This window comes from Conger conger, chromosome 3, assembly GCF_963514075.1.
Source record: "Conger conger chromosome 3, fConCon1.1, whole genome shotgun sequence".
Lineage (NCBI taxonomy): Eukaryota > Metazoa > Chordata > Actinopteri > Anguilliformes > Congridae > Conger > Conger conger.
This window is the reverse complement of record NC_083762.1, coordinates 52,542,638-52,561,045: the sequence shown is the minus strand read 5'-3', so window position 1 is coordinate 52,561,045 and position 18,408 is coordinate 52,542,638. Positions and strand designations below refer to the sequence as shown.

The 18,408-nt window shown below is 40.4% G+C and overlaps 1 protein-coding gene across 4 annotated transcripts; it reads left to right on the top strand.

The window, feature by feature from the left end:
- The first annotated feature begins 4,359 nt into the window (after nucleotides 1–4,359).
- Nucleotides 4,360–17,822, top strand: LOC133124598 (synapse-associated protein 1-like). 4 transcript variants are annotated; one of them, XM_061235931.1, is made up of 11 exons: nucleotides 4,360–4,377; nucleotides 4,674–4,776; nucleotides 4,853–5,096; nucleotides 5,646–5,764; nucleotides 5,977–6,043; nucleotides 6,167–6,240; nucleotides 9,141–9,280; nucleotides 10,305–10,459; nucleotides 12,156–12,214; nucleotides 12,948–13,095; nucleotides 16,548–17,822. In XM_061235931.1, exons 3-11 carry the CDS (start codon nucleotides 4,880–4,882, stop codon nucleotides 16,673–16,675), a joined length of 1,107 nt encoding a protein of 368 aa, XP_061091915.1. In that variant the 5' UTR covers nucleotides 4,360–4,377; nucleotides 4,674–4,776; nucleotides 4,853–4,879; the 3' UTR covers nucleotides 16,676–17,822. The 4 variants fall into 4 exon arrangements, with proteins under 4 accessions (XP_061091915.1, XP_061091916.1, XP_061091913.1 ...); XM_061235932.1 differs by lacking the exon at nucleotides 4,360–4,377 and having other exon boundaries at nucleotides 4,386–4,776; nucleotides 12,951–13,095; XM_061235929.1 differs by lacking the exon at nucleotides 4,360–4,377 and having other exon boundaries at nucleotides 4,386–4,776.
- The last annotated feature ends 586 nt before the right edge of the window (nucleotides 17,823–18,408 follow it).

Genomic DNA, 18,408 nt, shown 5'->3' with positions numbered 1-18,408 from the left:
AAATGCAATAAATTATTATTAAAGAATTATAATTAAGTAGTTACTGGTTGAACCACAATTGGAAATGATTGCAACCAAATGCTTCCTATACTTTGATATCATTTTTTTGGTATTATTATCATTGTGAAATTCTGTATTTGCTTTACACCAGACCAAATAGACCCTTATCATTAAAAAATCTGTCCACAGAACATTATTGCAAAAGGCTTGAGGATCATCCAGGTGCTTTTTTGCAATTATGAGATTATGCATTGATGTTTCTCTTGATTAGTAGTGGTTTCCACCTTAATATCTATTCATGAATCCCTTCTTTGCCTGGTCTCTTTTTTGTTGTAGAGCCATGAACACTCACATTAGTGACAGCTGAGACTAGAGAGGCCTGCGGGTCTTCGAATGATCTTCTGGGATCATTTGGATGAGTTGTGACTGTGCCCAGAGAGGAATTTTGCCACCCTGACCACTACTGGGAAGATTCACCAAGTGTTAATTTGGAGATAATGGCTCTCACTCTGGTCAGTCCCAGAGCCTTAGAAATGGTGGTGCAACCAGCTATTAATGTTAAGGGGGCAATACATGTAATAATAACTTTATGTTTTACTCAGGTTTACATTGTCTGATATTACATTTTGTCTAAAGATCTGAAACCATCCAGAGCAACTAATATTCTGGGGTTTTTTGTTTTTTTTTGCATTTCTGGATTTCTGTTTTGTTGACCCCTGCCTGGCTTTTTGGACTGTTTTAGGATTGCAATCTCTGTACCTCTGCCCGGTTTGGACTGACCACCCAGTTTTTGAACCCTGCCTGTATTTTTGGATTATGCTCCGTCTGCCCCTTTATCTGCCTTCTTCATTAAACCTGACATTTTTCTCATAACCCCCGAGTCTGCACTTGGTTCCTCTGTTCCCCAAACCTGACACTTTACAAGAAAATCAGCTAATAAATGTTGTGGCACTATGATTACTGATAGGTATATCCTAGCTAACTGGTTATATCCTAATTATTTTGGATGTAAAGTCATTACAAAGATCAGTGGATAATCAACAATGAAAACTTACATAACTAGTTTGCTAGCTAGATCGCTACTGAAAAACCTCTACTTGATTACTGAGTTGCAAAATGCTATGGTGTTACCTGAAAAAAGATGCTGAGTGCAGAAAAATGTACCATTAGTGTGTGACTGTGATTACACCAGCTGAGTGTAGGTGTAACTATAACACGTTTTTAGCTTGTTTCCGTTGCGTTACTGCTTTTGTTAGCAATGCATTAAACAGTATTAGTAGGATTTAACGTTATAGCTAACAAGGCTACATTTCAACTGAAGTATCGCAGTTCTACAGAGGGCACTCAGAGGGTTGCTGCAGCAGAGATCCTTGTTTTCTTCTGTTACAGGTCAAACATCCAACCTTTACTGACATTGACGGGGTCCCATCATAATATTTTTAATGGATGCCATGTCATCTAGGCCAAGTAGTGAATGAGTCGCAAAAATGAATGGGTTTCTATGGGTTGCTATGGCCGCTTGTCCTCCAACACGTCGTCGTCAACGAAATAGTCACGTGATTAAGAACGATCCATTATCCATTGGGGGGGGGGAACCTATCGGCGCGAATATGTTGGTGCGTCCCAAGAGTGTGGCCAGCCGGGGATAGATAACGTCATTTTTGTTGTTGTATTCGGTACACAAATCTGACCGTGCACTCATGTTGATAGTTTTGCAGAGTGTTGTAATTTTGTGGTTGCAGAACGATTTAATGCTTCATTTGCTTATATGAAGTTGTCGCTACTGTCGTCTATGATGAAACGCACTCGTAACAGACTAGCGCCGCGACTTTTACAGACACGCAACACAAACACCGCAACACTTGTGAAAAATGAAAAAACAACAAACAGCGTCTGCATTTAAATTTTTTTATTGAGGATTTAAAACTCGGAAGAAATGTTACGAATACAGTTGCGTTGACCTGGGTCCGTTCGTTGGAACGCCACTACCAAACAGGAGGGTTAGCGGAAGCTAATTTTAATTAATTAATTAATTTGTTGGTGTAAGGGGGGAATTTTAACAGTATTATTGTTTTAATTCCCGTTTAGTACCCCCTTTGTTGTTCTTGTGTGTTTAGTTGTTTATTATTATTGCCATGGCCATGTTTGTCATGTTCAGTCTGATCACTTTCTGTTTTATTTTGGTTCATGGAAGGTGCCAGGTGGGAGGGGCTATGCCCATATAGCTCTGGGCATTAGAGCTCCTCCTGGTGAGAGTTGAGTTGGTGGATTGAGTTATGTGGAGTTTTGAGTCGCTGTGTCGTAGGCCTACTTTTCAGGCATAGCCAAGTACACTGCATTTTCATTTGCATTTATTTTGTTTGTGTTTTTCTTCTTCTTTTATTTTTTATTTTTTTGTCGTCACTGTAAATATTTCTGCACTGCTACCATCACACCTGATTTGTTTCATCTCTGATTGGTTGAGGCAGGGGTTCATCAGTTTTGAGGCCACCAAAGAGGCCTTACTCCACTGTAGCTTCATTATAGTCTCAAAATCACAGAGCTACGCAAGGGCCCCGTTCAAAACTGTAAAAATGTTTTTTTCTTCATGCTCACTCACCCTCGATTGGAAGGGGAAATCCCTAAAGTGGACCAGATGTAAGATGGCTGCCACCAAGGAGTACGTTCCAATCTAAATTAAGCAAGTGGAGGGAAGATTCATACTCCCTAATTTACTCGATTTTCCTCCCTCCACGGAGCCAACAAAAGACATCACTTCTCGAAGTAAAATTGGCTAGAATACATTACGATGCTTCCTTAGCTGCCAAGACTTGTGTTTTAATTTTGCGTAATTTTTCTTTCTGTAAAATGTCAGACAAGTGAGCAATCAAATATAAGAACTGTAGTTAGTATCGCTAACGTTCGTTTTTCACATATCAGGTTAAATGTTGATGACGTTAGACTATATACGACTGTGAAAAGTATTTATCGAGAAGCCCATTTACCCAAATAGCAAGTGACACTGGGACAGTAAGCCTTTACACAGCACCTGGATGAAATCAAGGACTTCATTGATCAGAGGCCGCTTCAGGCAGAAGTTGAATGCGAGTTGGGCTGATAATTATAGAGAAATTGACAAAAACCACACTACTTTCCTGTGTTGGGAATATATCATTTTACCTAGGCTGGTGTTAGTACGAATACCTATTCACGATGTTCTGAACTGTGCACATGAAGCAAAGGACAAACTGAGCATTTTTCACAACATGCCTGCCCACCAGTCTCTAAATGGCAAAGACACTGTCACAGGCTCCATTACCTTGTCATTGCAGAGAAGGATCACAGGTGTATCGTACCTAGTTTTTGTGGAAAGGCAATTAGGCTACGCTAGTATGTCCAAAGTTCATTGTCAGTTTATAACCGGTTTTTTGATTTTCTAATATATATTTCTCTGCCTTTGAAAAGTTTTTGGAATTAAAATCTATTTTGGAACCATTGTTGGTAAGTCAGGGTACGCAGCATTAAGAGTTGGAATAATGGGGCTTGTCGTATTGGCTATTCACTGAGGAGAAAACTAGACTGGCCATCAGCCATCTCGTTCGAGTGTCTGAATTCTAGTGAACAACCGTGGTCACTAGAAAGGTGGATACGAACCACAATGCTTTGCGACCAGCATTTTACATTTGTTTTTTGCACAAACCTTTTTTTATTCAAATTTTAAGCTGTGCGTGACGATGGCGGTCCAGGAGCAATTCAAATGAAAGAACAGCTCTTTTGGTTTTTGCCACGTTGATTACAAATACATTTCCATTGAGCATAATAAAGTACCCTAAACAGCTATAACATAATGTAGCTACTGTTTAATTATTCAATAATCCAAAACCTTGTTTGCTCACTAAGTGGCACTGTTTGTTAGCTAGCTAAAACGCTATGAAGTCTTATATTTGACTTTAAGGTTATTTGTAACGAACGAGTAGATTACATCAAGTCCATCAACTAAAACAGCATTCTTCTAAACCAGTGTTCTCTTGAATTATCAGATATAAATGTGTAGGGGATGTATTGTAGATGTTTGAAAATGTGCTATGTGACATGCCCCACCCAGAAAATAAGCCAAAGTCATGTTTTAAAAATATAAAATTTTTCGTAAAAATACAATTTTTAATTACGTAAATTGTGTTAAGTGAGATACATATTCAGAGGTTTAATATCTCTAGAGTAGAGATAGCCTACGTGATAACGTTTATTTAGTATATCTATAGCCAAGCCCAGCATATGGACATTCACTAGTTAAGAGATTAGTAATTAGTGAACAGTGAGCCATTTCGGACGCAGCCATTGTTTCAGTGTTCCGATTGGTCCGTGTATGTATGTGAGGTCGCTGGGAACGGTGAGGGAGTGAGTGGAGTTTTTGGTTGTTATTGTTTGTGCGTTTTGAAAGAGCATGGTCGCGGGTAAAAGCTGGTATTACATGGAGTAATATAATTTTCTTCGGTGCAATAAAGGAAGCAAATGCCTCAGGACACCTCGTTTTTGCAGCAGAAACCAGTTAAATCGTTAAATTGGGTCCTACTCTGAGGTTGCTGCCGAGTGCACGATGTAGCTACAGCTAACTAGCTATAGTTAGCAGCTTATATTACAGTTCAATGTCTAAATACCAAAACAGTTCAGTCTCTTCCTCGCTGCTGCTTCAGGCTTCAATCACGTGCCCACGGCAACGACTCTTGGTATGGATAGCGGTACGGCCCAAACATGTTCGGGAATTCTTTTGCAACAAAACGCGGAAGTATACGTAAGGTGTGTATTTCCTGGTGATGTTCCTGGGTGAAGCTGCAGGTAGCTAGCTAACTGATGATCTCTGTGTTTGTGTTAGGTAATTGTGGTGACGTATTCATAGAAAATGTTTAAAGGCTGGGGGACCTGGTTAGGGTTGCAGACCCCTATAGAGCCATCGACAGTTGAGGAAAATGGACAATCAGAATTTGTCCCGAGTGGAGAGAAGACAACCGAGTTGGAAGACAGTGGAGTAAACAAACAGACGACACCGGATGAAGTGGCAGTGGGAGAGGAGGGCGATCCAGCTCCGCAACTTTTTCAGCAGGCAAAAGGGCTGAGCGGTTGGTTTTTATTTCGCAATTCAGTTCGCTCCTAGAACTGGTTAGCAAACTTAGTAACCAGCTAGTTCGTTTAATTAGCTAACGTTTCACTTAACCGGCTAGCTAACGCTAGATACCTCGCTTCTTTATAGTTAATTAACCAAGATTGTCTTGATACCTAATTGGGAAGTTGTGTTGACAGTATGTAAGATACCTGTTATAATGTAAATAAGTGATTGGCTACGTTGACTTGTGCATGTAGTACACGGAATTCAAATGCCAGTGAATTTTATTTTTTTAAACAACAGAATTGTATGCTGTTTAGCTAGCTGTGTAGCTGTTCACCGATTCAAGCACAGAAATCGAAAAGGAAAAACAAAATCAATGACAACGCTGGTTGGCTAACATCATGTCATTGGTTATAGTTGTTACATTTCTTGCCACGGCGTTGATACAAGTAATTTCAAAACTACGTCGCTAGCCTCAGGTCCTGCATGATTCGCATTTATATTCAAACAATGGCTGTGAACTGTTGTAAACGTAAATGCAAATGCATTTCTTCTATTTAAGGGTACATATATAATATTGCGAGCAGTGCTACAAAGAAGATATCCGACTCAGTGGCGGAGACTGCGCAGACTATCAAGAAAAGCGTTGAAGAGGGAAAGATAGACGGAATCATAGACAAGGTTTACTAAAATGTTTTGTCCCATTTTCTCAATGATTGTGGTGGCGTAACGACATGAAAACGAGCTCACATTGTGTGCCGATACGAATTGGAAATTGTTGCATTTTCCCCTTTCGTATTGACGCTATTCATATGAAATAATGGATCATAAAAATAGTCAGTTTCCAGCTATGCGTGTTTCTTACACCCCTCCCCACGTCCCTACCCCCATAGACTATCCTGGGAGATTTTCAGAAAGAACAGGACAAATTTCTTCAAGAAAAAAATGCGAAAAAGACCGGTAAGCATCGATACTTTTTATGCCTCCTGTAGACCTGTGATTATCGCAGACGACAGTCTAGATCCACGTAGAGCCTCACTCATTTTACAATTGTATGTTATTTCCCCAAATATAAATTCTTAGATGCAGCAGTGCTACCGTGGGTTGGTTACAGTGAGGAAGAGACCATACAGCAACAGATATTGGCTTTATCAGCTGTGAGTATAAATCGTAATGCAAATACTCCCCACTCTATTTTAGGATTTTGTGTACTTACTCATAACTTGATGTATATTACCCGTTGAACATAATTATCTATAAGTGTATTAATTATTTTTAAAAAATGTATACTCAATTATCTGAGAGGCTTGCTTTTTCAAGTTGAATAACTTCTCACATTCTAAAAGGTACAAAAATGCGTATGACCTTTTTAAACACTTAAAACAAAACAACAAAAATAGTACATTGTGCAAATGTGCATAAACCATGTAGATGGCATCTCAATGGGCGGCACGGATGGTGCAGTGGGTAGCACTGCCGCCTCACAGCAAGGAGGTCCTGGGTTCGAGTCCCCGTCGGCCGGGGCCTCTCTGTGCGGAGTTTGCATGTTCTCCCCGTGTCTGCGTGGGTTTCCTCCGGGTACTCCGGTTTCCTCCCACAGTCCAAAGACATGCATGTTAGGCTGATTGGAGAGACTAAATTGCCCGTAGGTATGAGTGTGTGAGTGAATGGTGTGTGTGCCCTGCGATGGACTGGCGACCTGTCCAGGGTGTATTCCTGCCTTTCGCCCAATGTATGCTGGGATAGGCTCCAGCCCCCCTGCGATCCTGTTCAGGATAAGCGGGTTCAGATAATGGATGGATGGATGGATGGCATCTCAATACATTGCTGTTACTTATTATTCTGTCAGTGTGCTGTGTGCTGATCAGATAAAAAAAGTTCTTCTTTATTTAGTAGCATTGCTGTTCTGAGCATTAAAATTTTAGGAGCAGCAGAATCTTTTTTAGCAGAAGCAAAAGTTTCAGGTGCACCAACAATTAAATAAATAATTTTGGTAAGTGTGTATGTTGCTGTAGACATCACATTATCACTGGAGACCACACATACAGCAAATGTCAAAAATGATTTTCTTTTCACTTGGATGAATCCACCATAATGACTGTACAGTGGCAATATTCTTGTTTCTTCAAAGTATACTAACTAAATAACTGGTATACTAACATTGATTGAAGATTTTGTCAAATACCCAACCCAATCAACAAGTCATCCCACAATTTCACATGCCATGTATTATTCAAACGCAGGCCTTATTTGTAACTATACTGAATAATAATAAAATATTCAGAGAATGTAATTTAATGTTCCTGATATAAAATGGGATCAAATCACTGAATGATCAAATGCCCTCTAATGTGGCGTCAAAAGTGTTTTCACTGTCCTCCTCAGAAATATTCAATTTTATGAGTGATTTCTTCAAAAGTTGCATGTACAGAGAGGAGCATTGTCTATATACAGTGCGGTCTGTAAGTATTTGGACAGTGAGTAATAAATAATAATATATATGAGTGCAGTTTAAGTGCAAGGAAGCCATTATGAGGCTGAGAAATAAGAAACCGCTGTCATAGGCATTAGGCTTTGTGAAACTTCACAAAAAGACTTAATGTGGAAAAACTGCAAAAACAAGATGGCTAGGATAAGTTCCTAAAAGAGCCGCAGAGTTCTCGTGAAAAGGTTTTGTGGACAGAATAGACCACGTTTTACTGTCGGAGTGTTGACAGGAGCAAAGTGTGGAGGCTAAAAGGAACTGCCCAAGAACTAAAACACCCCATCTGTGTGACATGGTGGTGTTTGGGATAGTTTGAGCATGTATGGCACCTGACACAGCTGGCTCACTTCATTGCCTTCATTGTAAATGTAAATGGTCTGCATTTATATAGCAGCTGTACAATTGATGCTTCTCATTCACACACACACACACACACTCGCGCACTAATGGCGATTGCCTGCCATGCAAGGCACCAACCAGCTCGTCAGGAGCATTTGGGAGTTAGGGGTCAGGGACAGGGACACCCCTGTGTCTGCTGATAGCAGCAGTTCTTTTTTAGAGCTTTCATTCAACTCTGATCCTTAGGTTGACAAACTGCAATAACAGACTCCAAAAGCCTAGAATCAAGACTTGATATGGAAATATGTCTTATACCTGCGCTAAGGAAGCAATTAAAAACCTCTGACTAGTCAGAAACAGCTGAGAAGCCAGCTGTCCCAATTATTTAGCCCCTAAAATGGGGGGACTATAAAAAGGGATGCAATTCATACACAGATCACCTAATCTTGATGTAAATACTTGACTTCAACCTCACATTCATTGTTTCATTTCAAGACCACTGTGCTGAAGTTTAGAGCCAAAATAACGGAAATTGCACCACTGTAAAAGTACTCATGGACTGCACTGTATATTGATATTACTAAATTTACCCTGACTACTGTCGTCTGTGGATTTCTAAAATTCAGAGAAGGTGTGGTCCCATCACACTTGTTTTGCCTCCCTGTATGTTACAAAATAAGGAACTGTTGTTGCTACAGTAGTGTCATCATAAAATAGTTCTGTATGTTTAGAACCGTGAGTTTTAACACTTTCAAATTATATATCCTGTGATCATATTGAAAAAAGGGAATGAATGCAAATTAACCCAACATTGAATTTTCTTAAAATATTTGGGATGTATTTTAAATGTATTAATATAATAAAATATCATTATATATGAATATGATAAAAGATAATGAATAATAAAATATTAAAATAACATTTAATATTATTTTAACGTATTTTTAAAAGGCTCTAAATGCTTTTTGAAAATACTATTTATGAAAGAATTTAAATGCATCAAATGCAAAGTATTTCTTGCATAAGTGCATTTGAAAGTACTTAAAATATGTATTTAAATACATTTGCTAATACAAGTATGTATTTGTATTTGACTCCGGTCTGGCTAGTATAGATATTGCTGGTTTTATTTGGTGCTTTTAGTTACTAAAAGCCAGTAAAATCCTGAGCATGTCCAGTGGAGGCATAACACAAGAATGTCCTGTGCTGATTGGTGCTTTCTGCTTGTTCCAGGACAGGAGGAACTTCCTGCGGGATCCCCCTGCCGGGGTTCAGTTCCAGTTTGTCTTTGAGCATATGTACCCCATAGCCATGGTGATGTTGCAGGAGGATGAGTTGCTAAACCGGATGCGCTTTGACCTGGTTCCAAAACAGTGAGCAGTCCCACCTACCACTCACCGAAATGATTGGGTGACCGATACCAAGAGTACTGCTGTTCCCACTGAGTCACTTGTATCACTTTTCTTAAAGGGGAACTTCTCGTATGCCTGTCCTGATTTAAATAAATGTGTCTCAGATGCAGGGCATAGCAAGGGGTCTGCAACCCTGATCCTGGAGAGCCACGGGGTGTGCTAGCTTTTGTTGTTACTCAGCACTTAATTGATCAATTAAAGCAGTCGATTACTCCGTTAACTGGCCTCACCTGGTTTCTTGGGTATGAATCAGTTGCTGGTATTAAGGCGAAAACAAAAACCAGCACACCCTGCGGCTCTCCTGGACCAGGGTTGCCGACCCCTGATCTAGCCTCAACGTTATAATTGCTTCCTTGACTTTCATTGTTGCAACTCATGTTGACAAAGCCAATAACAAAGGCAATCAAAAGCCTAGAATCAAGACTAGGTACTGAACGCTCTCTTCTACTTGCACTAAGGAAGCGATTGAACAAACCTGACTTATTAGAAACACCTGTGAAGCCATTTGTCTAAAATATGGCACCCTGAAATGGGGGGCTATGTATTAAATAGCTGTAATTCCTACACAGATCAGTCGCTATGTATGCAAGTATCCTCAAATGAAAGCTGATACTCTATACTTCTATATTCATTATTTAATTTCTAACACAATGTGGTGGATTACACTGTAGATGCATTAAGTTTGGCTGCAATTAAACCAACATGCCGCCTTAATTTTGGGGTAGGCCTACATGCCAGTGTTATATATTTTCTTCACAAAGGCAGTTTAGCATTCCATTTGCTTACTTTGTAATCTTATGACAATGAAAAATCTGTTAATTTTTTATTTTATTTTTTGATTCTACTGTTGTATCTACTGTTGTATGTGGGACGCACTTGTACTCTAACTACATTACATGATTCTTGTGTTCTCATTTTCCATTTGCATGTGGATGATTAGCCTAGTGCTATACAAACATCTTGTTTGCTGTAATCGGTTTTGCAGCGTTAAGGAGGATGCCTTCTGGAGGAATTATTTCTACCGCGTCTCCCTGATCAAGCAATCGGCTCAACTCACTGCACTGGCGGCTCAGCAGCAGGCCGCGGAGAAGAAAGAGGAGGGGAAGAGTCCGGGCAGTCCTGAAGACGATCATCTCACCGGTAGCCTCCCTGCATGTCCTCTTCCTCATGCACAGTTCACATTACATTTATATCCAGACTAGGTGTGTGTTTTTTTTTATGCAGTTGGATTTAGGATTGGTCTGGTTCACGTGATTAGCTTTTTTAGTCCATGTTTTTTATTTCAGAATTTTCCCACAATACCTGGAAATTGGAAGGCCGAAAATTTTGCAAGTGCTTTCTGGAAAGATTGGCTGCATAACTGGGCATTTAGTTTTCATGTGAAATTTTCACTTTAACTTACAGGAGTAACCTATGTTGAAACCAGTTGTTCCCAACCATGTTCCTGGATGTCTACCGTCCTGTAGGTTTTCAATCAACCCCTAATTTGGCATGCCTGATTCTGCTAATTTGCAGCTCAACGAGATCTCAAGACATTGGATGAGGTGTGCTTTGTTGGGAATGGAGGAAAAACCCACAGGATGGTAGATCTCTAGGAACAGCGTTGGAAACCGCTGGTTTTAATGTTTATTTCCTTTTAATTTTTTTCCATGCAAGCCCGTTCTGTCACTGCAACAGCCTCTCCATGAGATCCCTGACTGGTATATGCACCCTCTCGGGCATGCAGCCAGCTGCTGTTATCCACGTGCCAGAAGTTGGAGTACTAGCCTTTGCAATATGACGCATGCGCAAGTGAAACGGATCATTTGGAGGGGAATATTTAGAGGGTGGGGAGTCGATAAGACTGGCGTTAAATGAGGGGGCAGAGCAGAGCCATAGCCTACGGCTCTGGGGGAAAGAGTATGTGCCCTATTCCGTGCCGAACAGAAAGGTGAGATTAGTTTGCTAAAGAGCTCCTAAAAGAGCCCCAAGAGTTCTGGAGCCAAGTCCTGTGGACAGGTGTGGCAAACAATAACATGTACTAGAGTGATGGGGAAAAAGGAACGTGGAGAAAAAGGGAAATGCCCATGATCCAAAGCAATACCACCTCATCCATGAAACATGGTGGAGGGGGTGTTATGGCTTGGGCCTGTATGGCTGCCAGTGGAACAGGCTCACTTGTTTTCATTGATATGACTGCAGACCGAAGTAGGACAATTAATTGTGAAGTCTACCTATATATTTTATCTGCTACGATAATACCAAATGCCTCCAGGCTTATTTTGGACGGCACTTGCATCTTGCAACAAGACAATGTCCTGAAACATACTGCCGGAGCAGTATGACAGTATGCCTGTGCATTTTACATGCTGTAGGGGAGACTGAAGCCAAAAAGTCCCTGAAACTAGCAGTAACTAAAGATGGCTGCAGTACAGGCCTCAGAGCATCACCAGGTCACCTCAGAAGATACCCTGTGTCTGGTGATGTCTATGCGTCACTAGACTTCAAGCAGTCATTGTATGCAAAGGACAGGCGACCAAATATTAAAGTATAACTTTTTATTTATGTTAAACTGTCCAGTTTAACATAAATAATGTACAAAATGTTCTATAATTTCTAACGGTAAAGTTCAACGGTAAAGCTGGCGGTCTGTACTTCAACCTCGTTGCCTATGTATAATTACAAACTCAAAATAAACTTAAAAAGTCACTGTTCAATGAATTATGGTGCTCACTGTATGTTCAGATTTGGAAATAACGGTCCTCTTCTGTACTCTGTCGACTTACATCCTTGTGAAATTATATACAGAAATGACTTGAACCAATGAGATTCTGACAGTTATTTGTTTACAATGCAGAAGACATCAGGCCAAAGACCCCTCCCATACCCATGACCAGCAAACCCAAGTCAGCGGAGGTGAGGAAGAGTTCATTTGCCTTCTGTGTATGCATTTCAGAGCTGGATTGCAGTGAGCCCATGTCATGTGTTTGAGCTCAGCATGGCCCAGGAAAGGGTAAACTTGCGGATTGTGTGCATGTGTCTTTGTCAGATGCAGGGACACTGTAGCCAGATAGAGGTGACATCGATCTGCCCATGCATCTGCATTTACTTTAAAGGCCCTCAGGCATATCTTCATGTTTTTGAGCTTTTCATATCATCCTGGAGCTTTTGACTTATGTTCCATTCTGATTAAAGTAAAACCATAGTGATTTTGTAAAACTGCATATTGTAGGGTCTAACTGATATTTTTCCAAACTGTTTGTAGAACAATTCCTCACATGAAATGATGTATGTTTTTGCAGAGTAATCAGATGAGGTTGCTAAATGAGAGTAGAGAGGAGGAGGACCACAGGAGGCGGAGGGGGAGGGGGAATTGGGCTCTGGGGGCAGGGATAGGGACTACATCACTGCTCTTTGCAAACATTTTGTGGGCATTTAAGATACCTGAGCCTGAACAGAATGATGATGCGTATGGGCCATTAAGGGGCACTGAACTGAGTAGCCAGGGCTACCAGCACAGTCTACTGGTTGAACAGCAGTTAAATGCTGTTATCAGCTCTGTTGTATTTTAAAAAGTGAAATAAGTCCCCTTTCTTGTTTGCATCGTTGGAGCTTTCTATACTGTGTTTGTGACTGGGACATGTGGTAGCAGGATGAAGAGGAGATCTCCACCAGTCCCGGGGTGTCGGAGTTTGTGAGTGACTCCTTCGATACGTGCAACATCGACCAGGAGGACCTGCGCAAGGAGATGGAGCAGCTGGTCCTGGACAGGAAGGCTGAGGCAGCAGCGCAGGATGGTGAGTGTGGCGATCCCATGTCCACCACTAGATGTTCCCTGAAGCCCTGAAGTCAGGCCAAGTGTAACTCCTCTTCCCCAGTAACGAATTGCCATTTATATCTTATTATATAAGTATGCTGATGTGCTCTGCTTCAGAGTCTCTACCTGTTTTACATACTAAAGGCCCCACGGAAAAACAAGAGATAGACTTATAGTAATTAACTAGTAGCTGTGGTTCTCAGATTGCCCTGCTTCCTTCCTGCAAACTGAGCCCAGCTGCAACATAGGTATAGAGGAATTCAGTTAAACCCTGAAGTCTCACCCAGGGCTGGGCCTGTGTGGTTTTTTTGCATTCATTCCTTTTCATGATGCAATTTTCAATCACTATGGTAGCAGGATATGTTTAGGATATGTTTTTAATGCTGTTTGACAGCATTAAAACTCACGATTCTATCTCTATAACCTATTTTAAGATGCCATTGCTTTAGCGACAACGGTACCTTATTTTGTAACATGTGAGTGTGAAAAACAAGCGTGCATTTTTTTTTATCCAGTGTCCTTTTCACGACAAAGGTCCAGCGAATCAAATGCATTATATATATAATTCTAAAAAGCCACAATAAACACTATAGTAAAAATATGCTTCATATTCGTTCTTTGGCATTTAAATCATTTAAAACGTAATTTTCTGAGTGCATGGCTGAAGGTACCTGTGCTTTCACATGGAGGGGTGGATGTTGTTGTTGGAGAATCAAGTGCTAAGTCACATGTTGCTGCTGACGGGGAAAGGGCTGCTGAATTGGCATTATCAGCGAACGTGTCCTTACTACTTGGCACTTGTTGAGGAGAATCTGGCGCAAGAGTAGCTGGTGTCTGGGTTGAGAATGATGTCTGAACTGCTTTGTTTCACCATGATTTTGAACCTACATTAAAAGCAGCTCGCCAGTGGAAAGTAGACTTCTGTTTCCCTGTGCATTTGTGGGCTGTACACTGAGTGAAAGAGGAGGGGCTGCTCGCAATCTGGCATTTGCGAAGTCACTCAAAAAATCTGACCTGTCTTCATCATCATATGGTAAACAAGAAGCAAGAATTGTTTTATTTTTATTGGTCCCATAGTCATATAATTGAAATGGTATACACTGGATGATCTAGCAAAATATGAGCCCTTCTGATTGGGCTATGTGCAGCTATGCACCTGATTGAAATACAACCTTTCTCAATTATTCTGGAGCTGACTGTAAATGCGCTTAAATGAGTTGAATTCCTCTCTGCTGTAAGATTCTAGTATTGCATCCTGTGCCACTCAGATCTCAAACACTGGTAAGTCAAGCATGCCTGCCACCCGGATGGTTGCGGTCGACTAAGTTGGCATTCATTTATGTTGATCGCTGTACTTGTGGGATGGGTGTGGATCTCAGAAAATGGTCTTAATGATATATGTGGTCTTCATCAAAGTCTCTTTATGAACAAAAACCCTTTCAGGTTCGAGGTTTAGACTGATCCCAGGGTATGTTTCTTGTATTTCTGACAACTGCTGTTCTTAGAAATAAACACCTTTTCTTTTTCCATGAAAATCAAAATTGTGTGCCTTTTTTTTTTTTTTTTTTGTAGGTAGCCTAATACTTTTGGCCTGTACTGTATATACAATATTGCCACTTCAAATGTTCTAAATAAATTGCTGTGAAATATATTCATAATTCAAATTTAAGCATCAGGTTCGCACAGGCACAAGTTTGAATGTTGCATGTCTTAACAGGTGGATTCATGAGTGCCCTGTTGTCCAGCAGGGATCACTGTTGCATCATGAGACTCTATTAACCTGACCCATGGAAACGATCCCATCCCTGGGCAATGCTAGAGCCAGTTGTGCATTGCCCTGCAGCCACAGTCCGTACTGTCCAGGTTTGATATCAGACCGTGGGTCTCATCCATGCTAAAAAACCTGTATCTCATTTAACAGATCAAGGCATAACTAACTTTTGAGTTTGTATTTCGTATCTTTATTCCCCTAAAATGACAAGTCAAGTCCTTTAGCTGTTGATTCACTGCTTAGAAAAGCAACTAAGACGACCATGAACGAAGGCATGATATTTTTGTCGGATAATTTACTGAAATACATACATGTAGATTTCCGCTCTCATATCAGATTAGGTCAACCATACATTTCTCCTTGAATGGCTTAAGATTTATTATGGTTGCAGTACAGGCCTCAGAGCATCACCAGGTATTGCACAATCCGTGGGAATGCCTGAAATCATTTGCTACAACCCACACACAAGCCCATGATCACATCAGTTTTGAACCTAATGTTACAAAGACATAACCTTAGGGGATATTAGTAGACATAAGGGGAACTACACCTACACATTTTTATTTATGCATTTGCACCACGTGTAACATGAACCAGAACAATGCAGAACAACAGGTGCTTGTGCTGGTGAGGTAAAAACCCAGAGGGTTAGGAACCAACCTCACCTTAGAATTTATTTTATTTTTATTTATGAAGACTATTGATCTGTTCAGACCATATTGATCTGTCTGTAAAAAATGTATACATTCCAAATTTCACCCAACTTTGACAGTTATGCCTGAGTGATGTGTTTTGCATCACTAGTGAAGCCACACCCACCGTCACTGTAGTAGTGGTGTTCAGCTGAGTCAGAGGCATATCTTGGTTGAAGAACGTGGCCATGTATACACAACCACAACCTGGGAAAAATGTATAACCTCAGTGAGCATGTTCCTAGGTACACCTTTTTGGGTAGGACCTCCCTTTTCCTCTATATCTTTCTTGTAGTGCGGTCCACAGAACTGCACACAGTACTCTTAAGTGTGGTCTAACAGGGTTTAATGTATAATGTGTTGTGTGTTCAGAGATGCATGCCACTGTTGTAATGTATGGTTATTTGAGTTACTGTTACCCTTCCTGTCAGCTTGAACCAGTCTGGCCATTCTCATCTGACCTCTCTCATTAACATGTTTTCTTTCTGCACCATTCTTTGTAAACTCTAGAGACTGTTGACAATCCCAGAAGATCAGCAGTTTCTGAGACCACAATCATTCTGTGGTCAAAATCACTTTGATTGCATTTCTTCCATTCCATTCTGATCTGGTCTGAACAACAACTGAACCTCTTGACCATGCCTGCATGCTTTTATGGATTGAGCCGCTGCCAAATGATTGGCTTCACTGATTGTGAAAAGGTTTACCTAGTACTGAGTGTATTTTTAACCTTCCAACAGCGGAGGGATCAATAAAGTACAGTTTCATCGAAGTAGGGTGAAGTGCCCTTGCAACACTTGTTGAGGGAGTTGCTTCTTTTGTCCTCTGCTTGTATTGTCAGGAGATGGAGGAGGTGAGACGCTCCTATGATTGACAGAAACTTTGGCATGTTGGGATTAATTGAAAGACGTGAGACGCCCACATCAGATCTCTTTCGACCATGCATTTGAAATTTTGTCTCTCTTGCAGAGGAGGCTGCTGACTGGGAGAAGGAGCTGCAGCAGGAGCTACAGGAGTATGAAGTGGTGGGTGAATCGGAGAACAGGGACGATAACTGGGACAAGGAGATTGAGGAGATGTTGCAGGGGGAAAGCTAGTGTTGTGGCCCAGAGATTACTATTTGGGCCCTGTGTCTCATGAAGGAAACTGAACGAGGACCACAAAGTACTCTTCAGCTATGGGACTCTTAACCATTGTGATGAACTTTCTCAAACAAACAGTTACACCAAGATCATGTCTGTCAGCACTTTGTCCAGGTTACATAATTTGAACTGTACGGCATGCATTGGCATAGCATTGTGGAAGTGCATTCAAGCTAGTCTAGAACTTACAAAATATGTTATGGTGAAAGCTTTTTAAAATGTGATTTTAACCACGATGACGTTTGTAGACACAGTGCCAAACTGCAAACTGACAGCATAATATGCTCAAGGACTCCTGATCCTAGCATAAATTTCCTCCTAATTTGGTGTTAAGTATAGCAGTTGGTTGTGGATACTGTTGAAATAAAATGTAATGTCTGCTGGGCATGTTTTGTTTTTTGTTTTGTTTTTTGTGATATTTTAAAAATGAAGGATATTAAAGGCTATTTTTATCAAGGGACAAATCTACTATCTTGTTAATTTTGGTTTTCCTTGTGTATCCAAATGAATGTGGCTTAGATTAGGGAATGTCAGCTACATTCAATTTGTCTTCATGACCACAAAAATCTAGTTTACCCGTGTCTTTTTCCCCCAATTACTGATTTAAGTATGAATAAAGCATGATTGTATGGACAGCTGAGATTAGCCAGTATGGGCCTATTGGTCACCCTCAAGGACCAGAAATAATGTTGCAGTCAGATGAGTTTTTGCAGTATCTAACTATGTTAGGAGGAACAAAGATAAATAATTGTCTGATTTTAGCAAATTGTTAGGTCTAACTGAACTTTCCATCTTAATTTTTATTTTCAAGATTGAATAATTATTTTGGATGTTTTCCTGTGAGCGAAATTTGTACATGTACAGTGGGTCATTTTGATCAAGATGGTTTCTCTCCTGTAAATGATGGAATATGAATTATCTGGATTGTCCTGGTATCACTACTTTTAGGATTCTCTCTTAAAACAGAATCAATCACTAAATATTTTTCCAACATAACAAAGAGTAAGTCATGTTGTTTTTACCTTTGTGCTACTGAAAATTGTCTATCTTTTCTGACAATATTAATAAATATGTTGCATTGAAATCACATGCAATTACAGTACATGCTAGTGGCATCTTCCTGTGTTTTTTGTATTTATTTATTTATTTAGTTTGTTTTTTCCAAATGGAACACCTGTCAAATCTCTTATTAATTTAATTACTAAGTTGGTACAAGTATGTATAAAAATAACCCAGTAAATTTCACAAAACCTCTTGTCAAATTGTAGTTGAATTAAAGGTTACTAAATGCTCTGTTCTCTGTTGATGTACTACCATGAAAATACTAAGGAAAGTCATATTTTGGCTTGTGTTGTTGGGCCACTCAAGCACCATCAGAGACTTAGCCTGAATCCACACCAGTATTGCCTTGGCTTCAGGTGATTGTCATGCTGAAAGGTGAACCGTCATCCTAGGCTGAGGTTGTGTGCTCTCTGGAGCAGGCTTTCTTCAAGGACCTCTCTGTATTTGGCTGCATTCATCCTTCCCTCAATTCTGACCAGTCTCCCTGTCACTACTGCTGAGAAGCACCTCCACAACATGATGCTGCCACCACCATGCTTCACTATAGGGATAGTATTAGCCAGATGATGAGCAGGGCCTGTTGTTTGCCAGGCCATAGTGCTTGCCCAAAGTTCTGCACGAACACG